The 17,939-nt window shown below is 51.1% G+C and overlaps 1 protein-coding gene across 18 annotated transcripts in view; it reads right to left on the bottom strand.

Moving 5' to 3' along the window:
* NCAM1 (neural cell adhesion molecule 1) overlaps positions 1-17,939 on the bottom strand; it is a 321,021-nt gene that overhangs the window by 11,181 nt on the left and 291,901 nt on the right. For 8 of the 18 annotated variants that reach the window (XM_055130836.1, XM_055130840.1, XM_055130842.1 and 5 more), the window contains 2 exons: positions 10,039-10,163; positions 5,819-5,996 (listed from right to left, as the gene is read on the bottom strand). In XM_055130836.1, coding sequence (XP_054986811.1) covers positions 5,819-5,996; positions 10,039-10,163 — 303 coding nt within the window. Of the gene's footprint in view, positions 1-1,132; positions 3,314-5,818; positions 6,000-10,038; positions 10,164-17,939 lie in introns of those variants that run through there. The other 10 variants (XM_055130835.1, XM_055130839.1, XM_055130841.1 and 7 more) reach the window with 2 other exon arrangements.

Below are 17,939 nucleotides of genomic sequence, written 5' to 3'. Positions count from 1 at the left end.
GCAAAAGGGGGTGCCTGGTTGTTTCTAAACTCCTGTGGGGGTGAGTGGGGGATGAGGGATTCCTTGGCTGGAGATAATGTGTGTGGTTTTACAAGAAGAAAAAAGCAGGGGAATGCTAGGATAGCGACGGGAGGGCCTCCCAGTCCAGTCAACATTATTACTTCCATATTACAGGTGGATGCTAGAGAACAGTCCGGGCCAGGGGAGCCTGAAGACCAAGACTTTCCTCCAGCACCTCAGGAACCATTTCACAAGAGGAAAAGGGAACGGCTGTCTGGACTCCGGACCAGGCTCCTTCCTGGCTGTCTTGAATTACACGTTTCATCTGGGTGCCTCGCTTGCAAAGAGCACTTCTCAGGGCAGTCTTCCCTGAGTCCTGGGTTCACCATTTCCCCAATCTGGGCCTGACCCTCTTCTGTGGCTGCTGGTGTGGGAAGGTGGGCGCTGACCACGGCTGCCGAGTGCCAAGAAGGGACCCTACACGCGTCTGCTTTCCCATATGCTTTGAAATGGAAGTATGACTCTCACCTCTCATTGTCCTGGGGGTAGAGACCTGAGTCATTGGGCCACGGAAACTAGGCAACAGATGAGTGCCCTCCCCCCCCGCCCCCACCACCAAGCCCCGACTCTAAGCTGGGCTTCACACTGACCCCTCCCAGGTGTTCATGCCTTCTCTGCATTTCAGGCCTGGGCAGGAGGCGTTACTAAATGCCATAGAAGCGATACATGTGGCTGAACAGTATCTAGCAGAAGGTCACTATGTGAGGTCTGGGGAACTGAGCTTTTAAAGGAAGTGTGAAATCTGGAGCTCTTGCTACTGACTTGTGATTCTGGGGCCACGGGTGTTCCAGTCCCTAGAGTGACCGGCTCTGGATCTGCGGCCTGCAGGGGAGCAGGGGAGCCTAAGGAGCCGATGGCCCCTCCCTACTATCTAGACGGAGAAGCTCCTGCTTCGGGAGGGAGAATGTTTCCGTGGGCTGCAGCCTCACTGAGCTCTCCTGAAGTGTGGGGTGCAGCTCCCTGGCCCTCTGGGTCACCCACATTTTGCAGATGCACACAAGACCGGGGAAAGAGAGCCTGAGCCCTTGGCAGGACACCCGACTAGCAAATAAGATCCAGACACGCGGGCGAGTTCACACGAACTGTTATTTCCTTTAATAATGCAAAGGTGTAAACTTCATCAAGGCCTCGCCGATTATCTACACGACAACGTTAGCATTCTGATTAGTAGAAAAAAAACATGATCCAAACCTGCCTTATAAATAGTCCAAAAGTGAGTGAAGAAGCCCTGTTCCACGGGCGGCAGCGGCGCTGACCCCACTCCTGGAGGGGTCTCTGAGGGTGGCTGGCCTCCCCCGAAAACTCAGGGTCCGGGGCCTCCCCACTGCCCTCTCCCTAGGGCAGCTCGTTACATCACACACCACTGCCATGCTCCTCCACCTCCTTGGCCCTGGCTGACCCCTGCCTATGGCAGGTGTCCCGTGGGAATCGCCGCCCACCGATGGGCAGCTATGGGAGCTGGGTCAACTCGGGTGGACATGGGACCTCTCTGCACCCTGGAAGGGCAGAGCCCTCAAAGGGTTTGGGAGCCAAGAGGACAATGCTGTGTCCCTGGCGTGAGGATCTCTGTCCCCTTTCCCCAGAGTTCCCATGACTCTGGGTTGATCTGGGAGTTTTGGGTCCCTCTCGCCACTCTGCTTTCAAACTCTGTGTCTGCAGCCCTGCCCGAGTTTGGGGACCCAGGAGCGATGCTCGGTGGGGCTGTGGGGAGGCACTGACTGCCCAGTCTATGGCCTCCAGCATCGGCATGAGGGGCTCTAAGCTGTGTGTATGTATGGGGGGGTGGTCTCCGATGCCGGGACCCACTGACACAGACCACCCTGCAGGCCACAGTTGGGGGATCATCTGGATGCTTAAGGGAAAGGCTTATCTTGGAACATTGAAAAATAAAATCACAATGAACTCAAGAGGAAAGAAATCAAAAAGAAACCAAAAACTCAAACTTCTGGGGAGATGCTCAGAGATGAGATGTGGAAAATGACAGGTGACCACAAAGGAGGTGGGAGCTCTCATTCCGCAGGTATCCCCCCACTCCACCCCCAAGCGCACAAGCTGATGTTACTGAGGAGGGGGTCACCTCTGGATTTTCATGTGGGATGGACACAATCACACCCCACTTCCTCTCCTGGGCACAGCAGGCAGGGGCGGCTGGCTGTCACCATTCTTAAAAATGTCACTGAATCAATGTCTGTGCCAATGTGGGGGCAGGGACCCAGGAAATACTGGCAGCCTGAGCCCTGGAGGAGTGGCCCGTCCCTGCCCTTCTGCTCTGCTGGCTTGATCAGGGAGGGCGGGACACACATCTGGTTCACAGTGGATGGTTCCAACTTGGGAGACTGGGGACTACGTGATGCTGGGAGGTTACGCCTGGACCACAATCCCCAAGAAACGAGGCTCCGGGCCCTTTAGCAAGCAGCTGCCCCACACAGGGACCCCCGACTGGTAGACACGCAAAGCGTTGGGTGTTGGGAGCCTTGGAGGCTGATCCCCATTCCATAGTCTCTCAGGAGCTGGACCAGAGAACCTCCTGAAACATTTGAGCAGCCCCCCCAAAAAGCCTCACGAGTTTAACTTCATCTGCCTTAATTTACCCATCAAGTCAGTGAAATCCCAGGCCAAATCCCGGGGGTAAGTGAGGTGCACTGGCCCCCTTACCATGGGGCATTAAACGTAAGCAAAGCCAACTATTTATTGAAGGGCAGAGGTGGAGCCCGGGGTCGTCGGGGTGGGGGCAGGTGATTTTGACAATCTGACGGAAGCTTCTTAAAGGACCGAGAAATCTGCTACTTGGTTGTCCAGGAAGTGCAACATCAAAACACAACAAGTAGCAGATGAGCTCCTGCTTCTCAATAAACTTAGGGTAACGCTTTTTCTGTTTGCTTTTAGAGTGGTTTAGGACAAGAGCTGGCAAGCCTGTCTGTGCTGCCACTGGAAGGGGGCAGGCTCCTTAGGAGACAGAGGCACAAAAATTCTCTGTGGATGGTGACATATCTGGTGATCAAGTTTTCTCCAACGGCCAAGCCTTCCTCTTCCACGAAAGGATGCTTGGTGGCCGTGGCGATTCGGCCACGTTTCCCCCGGGAGGGGGGGCAGTCATCATTCTTAGAGGAACCGGGGCTTTTAAGCAATCGTCATTGTGTGCGCGCCGTGTGTGTGCGTGTGCGAGTGTGTGTTCAACAGAGCAAAAGAAAAGTCACGAGGGAGAAGAGCAGGGAGATGAAGGTGTAGGATGTGGCTGAGCCTCCCAAGGTAGCTGCAGGCACCAAGCAACGGGTCCCCAGAGAGAATGTGGTTGTTTAAAAACAAAGGTGGCAATGGGGGATGTCCCAGTGACGTCCAAGGTGAGATGTGTGACGACAGACACAGGAAGGAAGGGGCGGGGTGGGGGGGAAGGAAAGAGAAGGTAGAGACAGAAACGGGGAGGGGGGGGAGATAGATAAAAAAAAAGAAAAGAAAAGAAAAGAAAAGAAAAAAATTAGGTCAAATATAGAGCACGCAAGATTCAAAGGTTAATTCAACGTAGCCAACGAAGCTGACACAGGTTAGGGGCGCGAGGCGGGGGTCAGTGCGATATTGTTACCATCAGGCCAGAAGCTCAGCCATGTCAGCGGCAGCACAGCGGGGTCAACCGGGGCGCGAGGGGCCAGCGAGCGGATGGAATTAAAGTGAGGGGACAGAAGCCTCTGCAGGAAGATCCGAGAGCTCGGTTAGGAGAGTGTTACCTGGGATAAGGTGAGGCCTCCTAGGTCCTGGGACACCTTTGCAGCTCCAGGGAGCGGTGGGGTGTGCCTCCCCCTGCACCGTGAGGGGCAGGTCCTGGGGACCAGCTTCTCAGCGAGAGACCCACCACGGCTTCCTGCTGTCCCCAGCCCATTCACGGAGCTGTCCAGAGGCCTTCATTGCCTTTGTGCCCCTCACCTGCCCCGGGACTGACCACAGCACTCCAAACACCCCCACAGTCACAGAGATCATCCTTAGGTGCTGATACATCCACCAAGAACACCCCAGCAGGCAAGCGCACCCCCTCCTGGACGCCAGGGGCAGGGCCCCAGAGACATGGTCACCGGGCCATGGGGATGCTACAAGGACTTGGCAGCAGGAACGGTTCTTCCAAACTCCTCCGACCAACACACAGCTGCCCCCCCCCCCACTTCCGTCACCCCAGGAATGGATACACAGCGGTAGTCCCAGCACATGAACGAAGCCTGTCGCAGTCAACTGCCTCTAGAATTTCTCACCGCAGAAGACAATGTCACAGGAGTCTGTCTTGCTGCAAAGCCATTACTCACCCCACCTACCCCACCACCACCAGCTCCCTGGCTCCCAACAGTCTTATACAAGCTGAGCAGATCTGGACACACACCAGGCTGTAGATTCCAAGGAAACAATGACCAGAACACACACCAGAGAAAGGACTGAGGCCAGGCCAATGCCTCCAGGGGGAACATTCCAGTAAACAACAGTGTGGACCTGCGGGCAGTGTACTTTGCCTTCCTCCCTGACCCCCTGGCCAGAGCCTGCAGAGACAGCTGTGCCCACACAGCATGTGCCCAGGGCACCCTGACAAGCAGAACAGACCAAAGTGTGCTTCTGATCTAGGACTTGAAGCCCACCTGCCCGCTCCCCAGAGGGGCCCGGGCACCACATACCCCAGACACACGCACTCAGGCACTGCCATAAGGAACCACATGTGGAGCTCATTCTGTCACTGTGCTTGGTCACACATCCAACCCTGTGCCGGCAGCAGTCTGTGTCCTTGGGGGCCTCTCCCCCTCCAGGAGGGGCGAGCGTCACTGAGCTGAGAGCCTGGAAAGCACTACTGACAGAAGCCAGACCCAGACCAGCAGGCGATCGGAACATCTTTCCTACCATCCTTGGACATGGCCGAGAGCTGATGCGGGCCTGCTCTGCCAAACTCAGCTGCTTGTTCTGTTTCCCCCACTCCTGCCTGCCTTGGCCTTTGGCGGGTCTGGGAAAGCAGAGATGTTGACGATCTCACTCTACCCTGAGGGACGGGGCCCGTGAGGCGCTCACCCACCAGAAGTCAAGTGGCCACCCCAAACCACAGGCTTCTCACCCCATTCCCGCTCTTGAGCTGAGCCCCGGTGTCTGGAGGTGGCTCTGCATCACCTAGGAGAGCTGCTTCCATCCCAGTCTTGAGCACATGGGCGGCCTCTCATTGATGGCTTGCCAGCATCAATTTTTTTCCACTTGTTTTCATTTCAAGTGGTTCAATTTAATCGGGGCCGATCGGAGTTTTAAATAATGGGGCACCATCTCTTCCTTCTCTTGGAGTCCCCAACAGAGAAGAGATTTGGACCACGGTGGTGCAGGGAAGCAAGCATCGGACAGAAAGCGCTTAGAGGCAGTCGCTGCCCTAGTATGGGATGGCAGGTGGCAGATAAGGTCTCATAAAGGGATCCTTACTCAGCCAGTTCCCAGGGCTTGGCTGGAGCAGGGGCTTTTCCCAAACTGGGGAGTTGTCTCAAGAACTGATTTCGCATCAGTCCTTCAGGGTCTGATGAATGCCATGGGACCTCTGCCTCAGGATGCTTGGGGTGGGGTGGGGGCGGGGCGGCGGCGGCTGGTACATCTGAACAGATAGGTACAAAGCAACACTAAGCTTTGCATGGGCAACCAATCATGAGGATGGCCGGAAGCAAGCGAGTTTGTCAAGGGTTGTTCAGGCACATTAGGAGGGACAGCATTTTGCATTAATCCAAAGCTGAAAACTCACAGGAAGCAGAGGCGCTCGTACCTGGGATGGCAGTGGGCTGAGCCGAGGTCCTGAACACAAAACGAGCTGCCTTGGACTTGCCCTGCTGGTTCTCAGCCACCACGTAGACCTCGTACTCTGCATTCCAGTCCAGGGACTTGAGCATGACGTGGTCGCTGCCTGACGGGAGCCTGATCTCTGGCTTCCACTCGGAGGACAGCTTCTGGGAGAAACCGGCATGCAGGACAGAAGACACCAGGATATTTTAGAGGAAAATGCTGGGTAAGACCAGAGGATAGTAAGAGAACGTAACAGGAGCTGGCCACTGTAGGCACAAAGGTTTGAAAATTTTTTTTTAAAAGATGACAATGGAGTCTGAGCAATAGTGCACTGGGGATCAAACTTGCTTTGCACATGGCCAACTGGGGTTCAATCCTCAGCACCACATTTGGACCCCTAGCCCTGCCAGGCATGATCCCTAGCACAGAGCCAGGAATAAGTCCTGAGCATAGCCAGGTGTGGCCTCCCAAACAAAAACAAACAAGAAGAGATGATAGAACAAAGTCTTTGCCCTTTGCCAGCTTGTGAGCACCTGATTCACAGAGGACAGGGGCCAACCCAGAGTGTTTTGCAACTGCAAAGAGCAGAAGATGCCAGTGAGGCAAGGAGTGAATTCTCCAGTGTCTGACCAGCCTTGGGTATGCAGGAACTCCAGCACCCATCCTGCCCCTCCAAGCAACCATTTTGAAATTCTGGGCACATTCACGGATGAGTGCCCGAGTTGAGTAACAGAACGACTGTTTTTTGGCTAATTCAGAATGACGTTCACATTCAGGTGTGTGACTCGCCCCCACATGAGCAAAACGCCTAGCGGTATCAAAGAGAAAAGTATCATTTACTGAGCACTTACTATGTGCCAGGCCCTCTACCAAAGGCTTTTGTTTTGGCACCTTCTTTCCCATAAGTCCCCCTCCAACCCTGAGAGGGTTCTGTCAATTCCTTACTAAACCTGTTGACTGGAAAGAGAGGGGTCAGGGGACTTGCTAAGTCACACAGGTGGACAGGGCCAAGTGGACTCTGTGATCTTGCCTCTTCAACATGGGAAACATGCATTCGGGGAATGGAGCCGGGTTTCCTGTTCCAAGCTGGGAAACCCGTCATGGTTTCTACAACCACAGAGGGAGAAGTCTCAGGGGTAAAGCCCGCGGCGAGTCCAACTCAAGCTCTCAGAAAGCTGCCGCAGGCAGGGCCAATTTCTAGCAGACCAGCAGCTGGACATGATTTAGAGCTGGAGTTTTGCTGCCGCCTTTTCCTCTCTGATGGTTCTTTCTAGTTCTTTCCTCTACAGTCGCAGCGAGTCTGTTCTGGGGCAAGTTTATGCCACCAGGGTTAGACAAGCACCTTTCTCAGACAATGGTTGTGGGGGAGGTCTGAGGCTTCCAACCCGATGGTTCGAGGAACACAGAAAGATCCTCCTGGCCTCAATCATTGGCCTGAGTGTGACCAGGCACCCTCTGAGGAGCAGGACATGTAGGCAAGGACACGGACGGGGGTGCTCGTCAGGGCCTGAGGGTGGAGGAAGACCAGGCTCTCTGTCAAACCAGTTGCTTCCCAGAGAAAATGACCTGTAACCCCCAAAGACATGCCATTTGGACTGTGCTCAGCCCTGTATCCTGCCTTTGTCAATTGTGGGGACAGGAGGAGGAGGAGGGCTCAGATCCTGAGCATCTTCTGTTCCAGAGCAACACTAAGCAACACTAACCAGGCCACACGGTGGGTGAGCATTTGCCTGTTTGAATCGAAATCATACATCTCTCTCTCTCTCTCTGTTCCTCTGTCTCTGTCTCTCTGTCTCTGTCTCTCTCTCTCCTCTTTCCTTGGCAAACAGTATTACAAAAGAGGACAAGAATACAAGTAAATACTCAGTAATGCAAATGTTATATGACATTATTACAAAAGGCAGGACAAGAATCCAAGTAAATACTCAGTAACGCAAATGTTATATGACACATAGGAACAATAAATATTTAGCAACCTTTAAGTTTTTTTGACAGGAGAGAAGGATTTGGGTCATACTCTCGTGCTCAGTCAGGGCTTTCTCGTGGCCCTGTGCTCATTCCTGTTGTTGTTTTCGTGTGTGTGTTCGTTTTGTTTTGTTTTTGTTGCCTCTCCCAGCAGTGCTCAGGGCTGACTGCTGGCTCTGCTCTCAGGGATCACTCCCAATGGAGGCGAGCAGAGGACCATATGGGGTCAGCTGCATGTAAGGCCCGCACCCTATGCACTGCACTATGTCTCCAGTCCCAAGAGTTAGTTGGTTTGATCACTTCCCAAGAACTCATTACCATGGGTTGGGGGGGGGGGTGGACTTTCCCTGTCAACCTGCTGCTTGCTTCAATCAGATCACTAGGGCCAATTGCTGAGAGACGCAGAGGGGTTATCTGAGCACTAGGAACAGCTTCTTGCTAGGCTTGTTGACTTGTTTTGTTTTGGGTCCCAGCAAGTGATGCTCGGAGTTGTTCCCAGTGCTGCCCAGGGGACCAGGGGTGCAAGATCAAACCAGGGCCTCCCGCAGGGGGACTTAAACTTTGGGGTATTCTTGCTAGGCTTTCTAACCAGGGGAGAATAAAGAACTGGAGAGTGGTTATTGTTCTTCAAAGAGCTTCCAACAAAGTCTTCTCTTCGGAAGCTCTGACTCCTGCCATCTTTGCCATTGGACCCTCCCCCTGCCACCATCCGCCCACCTCCCTTGGTCATTGAAGTGCCTCGTGAGCCTTCCCTGGGTGGGTCTGCAGAGCCATGCAGCCCTGAGCCCCACCAGCAAGCTTCTCAGCTTTCCCTAATACCTACCCCCTCACCCCTCCCTCCTGGCCATGGCCTCTTTCCCACTTTACTGCAAATTTGGGGCTGGGGAGGATGAGTGGGTGGGAGGAGTTAGCCACATCCCAGAAAAGGCATCTCCGCTGATTTCCCTCTGCCTGTGAGGGACCATGGGGGGATTCCTGGTTCTGGACTAGGTGTCCAGGCTAAGCTGGGCAGTGTGGTAGGGAGGGGCGCCCAGACAGATATAGATCCGATTCCAGCTGAATCTCTTACCAGCATGGATCCCCAATAGATCAGTCACTCCAGCAAAGCCTCCCTCTCTCCAGTTCTCAGGTGGGAGAAACACCTTACGGAAGTGATGTCCACATTAGCTATGCTAGACACAGCCCCTGAACCGGTATGTGCGGGAGCCTAGGATCATTGTGTAGATGCAGGTGAGGCCGGGTGCCCCCTGCAGGCTCCTGCTCCGAGGCCCCTTTTGCAAATGAGCTCTCTTAGTGCTAGGACTAAATGACTTTCTTTTCCTGCAAAGAGCAAGGCTCACAGCAGACTCTTATCAGTCCTCAGCTTCCTCAGTTGTTCTCGACTGGCAGGAATGGGTAGAGAGAAAGCTGGAGATTTCCTTCTCGAGGCTGCCATCTCTCTCCCCCTGACTTTATGGAAGTCACCCACGGGCATCTTGGTCAATCATCGAAGCCCAAAACCCAAAGCCCAAAGTTGCTATTATGTGGGCTGGGGATTAAAGCAAAGGGGCTAATCTGAGATGGGTGATGAGAGACCTGGAATCAAACGGCTTAGGGCCAAACTCAGTTATTAGCAGGATTAGAACTGTTTGTGGGGAGGGTGCAGGGAACCAGCCTGGTTTTGGACTTGAGGGCAAAACCTAGGCGCCCAGTGCCTGTGGCCAGACAGACCTGTGATCAAACTGCCCCCGCATGAGAGAGGGGGCAGCTATTGATGCCCAGTCCTCTCTTAACTCCTCTCTAAAGTGGGCACAACCACCAAGTCCTACTTCATGGGGTTCTTCTGGAGGAGAGAAAGGCATGAAGCACAGTACTGAGTTCCAATCACTTGATGAACACCATTGATCTTTAGAGTTTGAGATGAGGTTTCAAAACAGCCTATGGCTTTCTCTCTCAAGAACTCAAATCTCTCTTGAACTCAAATCTCTCTCTCTCTCTCTCTGCTTTTCCCACTCTGGAGAAGCATGTATTCTCTCCCAAACATGTATTCCTCTCTTTCTCTCCCCTCATACCTTTGTAAGTAAATTTCATTCAATTAAAAAAACAATTTTTTTGCTTCATTAAGTAAACAACAATAACAAAAAACAGTGCTTGGAGGATAAGGACTTACCAACACCCTGACCAGGGCCCTGCCCCACCAGGCTTTGCCTGTTGCTCCCCAAGAAAGACGGGGTGTGATCAGCCAGGGGAAGTACTCACCGCTCGGTACTTGACCAGGTAGTGTCTGATGGGGGAGCCACCGTCATCCTGCTTGATCAGGTTCACCTTAATGCTGTTTCCGTCTTCTCCCATCTGCCCTTCCAGCTTCGGGGCACTTGGTTCTCCTGAAACAGCCAGTGAAGTCACATGAAATACTTTGTCAGCATGGGGATGGCACGATGGGCGAAGGGTTGGGCTCTTTGCTCGCCTTTTCAGAAATGCAAACGGTTAAAGAGCGATGACTATAAAACTTGGAATTCTGGTGGGTGGCCTCAGACAGTGCCCAAAGTGACAGGCTCTCGAGAGTCTTTGGGTTAGTTCCCCTCTTAAGCCTGTTCTCTTGCCAGTTTAGAAATAAGTTCCAGGCGGCCCTCTCACCCATGCTTGAATTTCCTTGGAGCTGTCCTGACAAAGTGCAGAATTCACTGTAATGTATTTTGAGGCATTAAATAGGGGGAAATGGACACATTTAAGACAAGTCACACCCATCAAATAAATGCGCTTCCTTGTGGATTTGTTTCATCCCCAGGGTCTGATCTCTTGTGGGAATGGAATGAGGCTGCATTCTTATGATCGGTTTTTCACAACTTAAAATTTTCTTAGAATTAAAAGATAGTTAAAAAAACAACATTCCCTCCAAAAGAATTATTTAAAAATTCTCCAAGACCGAGTTTCCAGTTATGATGAAATAAAACACAATTTAAAATGAGCAAGTTTCCTGGAAATGCCTGAGCGACAGCCCTCGGCACCTCACATTCCAGGAACAAGTATGAGAGTCTTTTACTTTGGGATGAGAGAGAAGGGTGGGAATGATCCCCTGCCTGTCTCAACAGAGAGAAGTCGGTGCTTCTCTCTGCAGTATATGCTCAGCCTGTTGAGTTGCGTCCCAGGTCGAGAAGGAAGATGAACCCCCACAGGCCCAACTATTCAGGCTGAACGACTCTTCTGTCACTGATGCTGACATGAAGAGAAACAAGTTCACTCATCTCGGCTGACAGCGGTGGTGGGGTTGGGGGTGGGGGTGAGGGGAGCATCTGAGAGAAGGGGCGGAAGCTGTGACACACTGGGGAGATGTAGTTCCTGGGGCCTCATCCCTGTGTGTACGTCATCACCTCAGACAGAGCAGGTGCAGAGCGGAGAAACTGTCCCCTCGGGGCTGGGTCACCCTGGCTGCTTCTCTGGAAGATCGAATCACAGACATGTGATTGGAGATCCAGGGAAGGTCATCATCAGAGTTTAGCCCTGATACCCCACCCCCCTGCCCCAAGTGTGCTTTGGACCCTTTACCGGAAGGCTGCTGACAAAGCTAGGCAAGCCCCTCCTCATTCAGCTACAGGTTTCAACCCCCAGGACGTAAAAGAATGTTCCTATTCGATATGATTTGGGAGGTGATTTGGTGGAAGATGAAGGATACACATTGCCCCGTGTGAATCAATAGCTGTGGTATTTCCAAGACCCCCAAAGAACTTAGTAAATCAAACCAAACAGGACTGTCTTGCTTTTGGGTGGTGGGGAGAAGTCTGTACTTTGGATGCCTCAAATGGCCCAAGGGTCCTGCTCCTCCCTTTGAGACACGGTGGAGCCAGAGGCAGAAGAAAGAGAAGTGAAGCCCCCAGCCACTCAGTCTGGCCAGTAGCACCCTGGGAGCTCACTAGAAACACAGTGACTCTTGGGGACAAGATCCCAGAGTCTGCATGGGATTTCAGACTGGAGACTTGGTGATGGGGACCAAATAAAAGCTTCGACAGGGTGAATGCATAGTCCTCATGCCTGAGGGAGAGAGGACTTCAACGGGATGCTGTGCTTGCAATCTGTCTCCAATTCACAGTTAAGGGAAACATAAAATATGAAAAGCTAAATAAGGCTTCAGGCAAAGTCCTATTCTGTTCTAACACCCCAGTCTGCCACTGACCCCAAAGACTCAGTAGAAACAACTTCGAACTTTAGTTATCATCACATGACATATCATCACGTGGTTCTGGTCCCACCTCTCTGGGGAAGGAACCTGAATGGTCTCTAAGCCTGAGCTAACAGTTGAATTTCATCCTCTAGTTTGACTTAGGCATGTCTCTATTGTCATGAACGCCCACTGCTAGAAAGAGACTCCTAGCAGACTGTATGTGAGAGTGGCGCAGGAGGGCTGTACGGATATACCCATGCTGCTTAGCAAAAGCCTCAAATTCTACTGTCCGGCTGCATGAAAATGACCGGCTCTTCCCAGAGAGCTCCTAGCGCTCCAGTTGCCAGATCCACAAGTCCTGCTGCACTTGGGAAAGTCCTCAGCCTCAGGACAGCTGGGTGGGGTGGTGACTCTAGACCTGAGTCATGGCAGCTCTCTGCACACAGCACCAGAACATGAGCCTTTGTTGGCTGGTCTGTGCTGTAAGGACTCTTCATCCAGAGAGAGAGAGAGAGAGAGAGAGAGAGAGAGAGAGAGAGAGAGAGAGAGAGAGAGAGAGAGAAAGCCTGCCGAAAAACGTGCCAGGGAAGGACACAGCCTCTGTCCATGGCCACCTCGGCAAGCAAAGGGTGCATTCCTGGGCTGATCTCTGCACCTTTTAGATTTTCTCAAATTTCAGCAGTGTGGGTTTCCAAGGCTGAATTAATACCTCGAGTACTAAACCCTGCTTTGATGAAGGAATGTCTTTTATTTGGGGGAAGTTTGAGGGATACCTAGAAATGCTCAGAGGCTACTACTGACTCTGTGCTCAGGAGTAACCCCTGTTAGTCCTCAGGTGGCCGTATGTGGTGCCAAGGATAAGCACGGCCAGCAGTATGCCAGGTAAGCATCTTAACCACTGTACTCTCTCTCCTGCCCAAAAGGGTCTCTATTAAGAGGTGTGCTCTAATGTTTGTGGAGGTCCTTTAAAACTGGGTACTAGCAGGCCCAGGGTTCTGTGACTTAGGAGAGGTGACGACCACAGACTCCCCATGTGCCAGATGCTCTCTGGAGACCAGCAGCTCTGGGATTCCTGTTCCACATTACTGCGGAACAGAGTAGATTCTGCAGACAACAAGAATACCCTGCTCTTCGATTCCCCGCATCCCATAGGGCTTCCTGCACCCCACCAGGAGTAATTTCTGAGTGCAGAGTCAAGAGTAACCCCTGAGCATCGCCAAATGTGGCCCTCAAACCAAAACAAAGAATGTCCTGCTCTCTTTAGGACACTTATCGGATGCAAAATAGAGGACATTTAGCTGGTTCCAGGGAGATGAGCCCCAAGAGCAAAACTTCCTCTGACTATATGTATGTATTAATTTCTCAGAGAATTTAGAGCATCATGTATGACATGATATTCAGACATATCATTTAGAGTGTTTTATGTCAGTGTGTGTGTATGTGTGTGTGTGTATGTGTGTGTTCATTTAACAAAGGTGTATTGGTAAGTATCTTGTGGACAGGCATTGGAATTTCAACTGTAAACAAGACACAGATTTTTTTGCCAAATAAACAAACTTTGCATTGGGGGAGGGGGATAGCGCAAGTGACTGGGGCACAGGCCTTACATTTGGAAGCCCTGAGTTTGATCCCAGACAGTGACCCCTGAACACTGAGCCAGGAATCTCTTGGTATGGCCCAAACTCCAAACAAACTAAGCCTTACTTGTAATCAATTCCTTAAAAGAATGGTGGAACCCCTGGAAAGACATAAGCCTTCCCATGACATTTCAAAAGAAAGATCATATATGACTATGGAGATTCTCACCAAGTTTGTGACCAGGTAACTAGCAGTAATTACACAAAGACATGGAAAAGGCAGTACTTGCTTATTTGCTTAACTGTCTTATTTATATTCAAATATGGACTATGGGCCAAATTCTTTTTTTTCTTTCCTTTTTGGGTTATACCGGTGTTGCACCGAAGATACTCCTGGTTCATAGGGGAAACCATATGGGATGCTGGGAATCGAATGTGGGTTGGCCATGTAGTGCTATTGCTCCGGCCCCAAATTCTCATAGAGATAAGGAATAAAAGAATGGCTTCCTGAGCTCTTGTGAAAAGAAGGTTCCAGATATACCTGCAGAGGGAGGGGTTGATGCTGAAGTAGTGGGCCCTGGCATATGGGGTGGGGGTGGGAGCTTCTTTATGGAATGCATTAGAAGAGGAAATTATTTAGAGGGTCCCAATGGGCACTCTGTTTTGAAATGGCTGCTCTGATTGAAATCATTATGGGCAATTTCAGCAAAACCAATATTGTAATTATTCGTAAATGTTGGTTTGCAATTCAGTATCAAATCTGCAGGTTGCTCCAAGTAAGCCCCTGGGGTTAATTATCCCCTCTGAGTTTAGTTTCAGCCTTGAGTCCAATTCTGCCTCTTCCCCAAATATTTGATGTGAAGACTAAGACAGCTGTACCGTAAGAACAAACCTTACAAATGCTAATAAAAAATATGAAGCAAGAGGTGGTACTTTAGAGAAAAAAAGTAAACTGTGTGTGCAAGAATAAAAACAAACTACCCTAGACAGAGCTATTAAGGCAGGTCCTTCCTACAAAATTTCTCTTAGAAACTGCAATGGGAATGGATGTGTCCTAGACTGTTCTTTATGATCATAGTGCCCTAACACTGGGGTCAGCTTCATGTCCACTCTCACTTGGCAGAATCCCTCCTTTCAAAAATGATCACGGGTGGAAATCTGAATTCCAGACAAAAATGAGTCCAGGATATTCAGACAGCATTTGTGAACTTCAGAAGGAAATTGATAATCTTATTGCTCACCCCAAAAGACAAGACCCAAGGGTTCTGTTTTCTAAATGAAAGGTAGTGCCCATTGGCACCCTGGGCAGGCTAAGCTGGGTTCTACCTTCATCTACTCACCATAAGGTTCTGTAGGTAAGATGAACCAATGATGGCTATATGGTATGCAACAGAATTTTGATTGGTTGATTGATTTGATTTGGGTGCCACATCTGGGTAAGCTCGGGGCTTCTCCTGACTCTGTACTTCAGGGTCACTCCTGGTAGTGCTTGGGGGACCCTATGCAGTACAGAGCTCAAACTGGAGTTGGCCACGTGCAAGGCAAGTGTCTTACCTCCCTGTAATGTTTTTCTCCAACCCTGTATTAGAATCTTTTACTTTTTTTTTTTGGCTGTGGGGCGGGTAAGAGACACTCCTGGTGGTTCTTGGAGAAAACACACAGGGCCAGTGATCAAACCTGGACCCCATACAGGCAAAGCAAGTCCTCTTGGCCCTTTGGACCATCACTCTGGCCCTAGAAGCTTTTGTTGTAATATTAGATAAGGTTGTCTGGGTTTGAAAATACCTTCTACATCCTTCCAATGGCTATTTCTTATAATGTGAAACTTGTGTACATTTTTTTATCACGTGCTTCGAGAAATCCAGAATATTTAATTTAATTGTCCAACTTACTCAATTTTTCACAATTACAACATGAGGTTTGTATCTGACTGGTCCTTCAGGGATCATTCAGCTTGCCTGATGGGAACAGGATTTTCAATTCTGAGGTCACCAACATTCTTCCTCAAAACGTTAACTCTTCTTTCTTCTCCCTCCTTCTTTCTCTCTCCCTCCCTCCCTCCCTCCCTCCCTCCTTCTCTCTCTCTCCAGATAACTCAGTGGTTACTCATAGTGGTGCTCACGGGCCTATATAAGATCCTGGGGATTGAACCTGGGTCGGCGACGTGCATGACAAATGCCTTACCCCGCATACTATCACTCCAGGTTCTCCCTCTCCCCTGAATGCTTTTTTCTCCTGCTCTTATTTTGAATGGTTAAGGACTCCATGTGCTCTATCACCTGTGCCTGCCACCCTACTCCCAGGTGCCAGGGCAGGCTGGGGATACTGAGTATCAGGTCTGGCCCCAGCTTTGACAGAGAAAGGATGCTGGGCCCTCTGCAGTGTCCTTTTCCCCCTAGCGAGTAAGGCAGGTGGACCGAGACACACTCCGCAGTGACAAATTCTGACAGACCAGACCTAAAAAATACCCAAGCCCTCCTCATGAGTGTCATGAAAACACCACCCAATTACTTGGTCATTGATCTCTGTTTCATCATCCTAAAAAAAGAAAAGATAACCACGAAGAGATGGGTTGTGGTTATAGGGCTGACCCAGGCTGAGGAGGTTAGGATAGAAATAACTGCTACAACCAACTACTAACTTGGTTCCCACCTTCCCAGGCCACCTGCCGGCTCTGAGCCCAAGTCCCACACTTATTTCATGGCTGTTATCATGATGAAGACGTCTGAGGCACTTCAGGTGATCTGCTAAGCCCTGGTAGAACGCCCCCCCCACCCCCATCCTGGACCCCTGCCTGGCTCTTCCATCCTGCCTAGCTATCTGCCAGCCCTCCCCTGGGAAGAACCAGGACAGGGAATCGTCGGGAATAGTGGCCAGCAGAGCGGAACCTGGGCCCGACTGCCACAGCCCAGGACCATCCCGACATATAGCTGCAAAAAAAAAAAAAAAAAAGCAAAGAAAAAAAAAAGCAGAGGTGAGAATGGAGGGAAGGTTAGTGATGTTTCAATCTAAGAAGGAAGAGGACGAGTTAGAGAGTTTAGTTCATCAGAAACGGCACTTCCGAGTAAGAGGCAGGGTCAGTAGCTAAAGAAAAAAAAGATCATTATGGATAGGGGCTTTGGGGCAAAAGGACGCATGCGCAGACATGCAGCTCATAGACAGAGGGGAGGATTGGCGGGGGGGGGGGGGGCGGGGAGGGGGGCTTCTCATCACACACATGCTGGAGGTGGGGAAGGATATGGAGGTGGGGATCTCATTTACAGAGTCCTCAGCCATATGGGCATCACTGGAGAGAGCAGCTTCTCAGGTCCATGATGTTAAACTCAGCCCTGGAGGGGTGCACAGGTGAGTCACTGCAGACCTGCTCCCAAGTCTGGGCTAGGGGCCTGTGTTCCCCTGCGGGGAACCCCCAGACACGATAAGGGGCCAAAGCCCGTGAGCCGTGCCCCTTGTTACCTGGCTATCTCCTGTCTCTGGACATTGGGCTGGGGAGTGGACCCGGAGGGGCAGAAGAACCACGCAGGGAGGCTTGGAGCAACCCTGGTCAGTTGGGGAAGGGAGGTGATGGACAGGAATACTGCCCCACCCCACCCCCCAGCCTCCCCTTCTGGGTCAGGAAATTCACTCGAACCTCATCCAGACCTCACCCACTTAGGCCCAGTTCACCTTCAAGTGGGACCACTACCAGGGAGGAAGGGGTCACTTTATTTTGTAGCTCTCTGGCTCCTTGGGTTTGACTTTCAGAGGCCACCAGTCTGCTGCTTGCTGCTCCCTGGATAGCCAGGGCAAGTGGCAGGAGAAGGGACCCTGGTTTGCTGAGGGGGCATTCTATTGTAGAATTCTAGGGATCTTTAACTCCTTTTATTTGTTTATTTATTTTTCTTTTTGGGTCACAAACAGCAATGCACAGGGGTTACCTCCTGGCTTTGCTCTCAGGAATTAAGACTCCTGATAGTGCTCAGGGGACCATATGGGATGCTGGGAATCAAATCTGGGTTGGCCACATGCAAGGCAAACGCCCTACCTGCTGTGCGATTGCTCCAGCCTCCTCTTTAACTCCTTTTAAATGATGGTTCGGGGAAACTACCTTGACATGGCCTTACTAAAATGTTTGGGAGAGGTCTTTGTTCAGAGATGAGGAGCAAGTTCTACCTTTTTAGTGGTCTACTTTGTCTTATTCTGAATTAGAACACTGCACAAAAATGACCAAACTGCCTTCTCTCTCTCTCTTCTTCCTTCCTTCCTTCCTTCCTTCCTTCCTTCCTTCCTTCCTTCCTTCCTTCCTTCCTTCCTTCCTTCCTTCCTTCCTTCCTTCCTTCCTTCCTTCCTTCTTTCCTTCTTTCCTCCTTCTTTTTTTTTTAAACAAACGGGTTCCAACCCAACATCTATTTGTACTTGAGATTTTATTGGGGATGTGCAGGCCT

This window comes from Sorex araneus, chromosome 3 (assembly GCF_027595985.1).
Source record: "Sorex araneus isolate mSorAra2 chromosome 3, mSorAra2.pri, whole genome shotgun sequence".
NCBI classification, from domain to species: Eukaryota; Metazoa; Chordata; class Mammalia; order Eulipotyphla; family Soricidae; genus Sorex; species Sorex araneus.
Note: the sequence above shows the minus strand (reverse complement) of the source record. Positions and strands in the feature narration are given on the sequence as shown.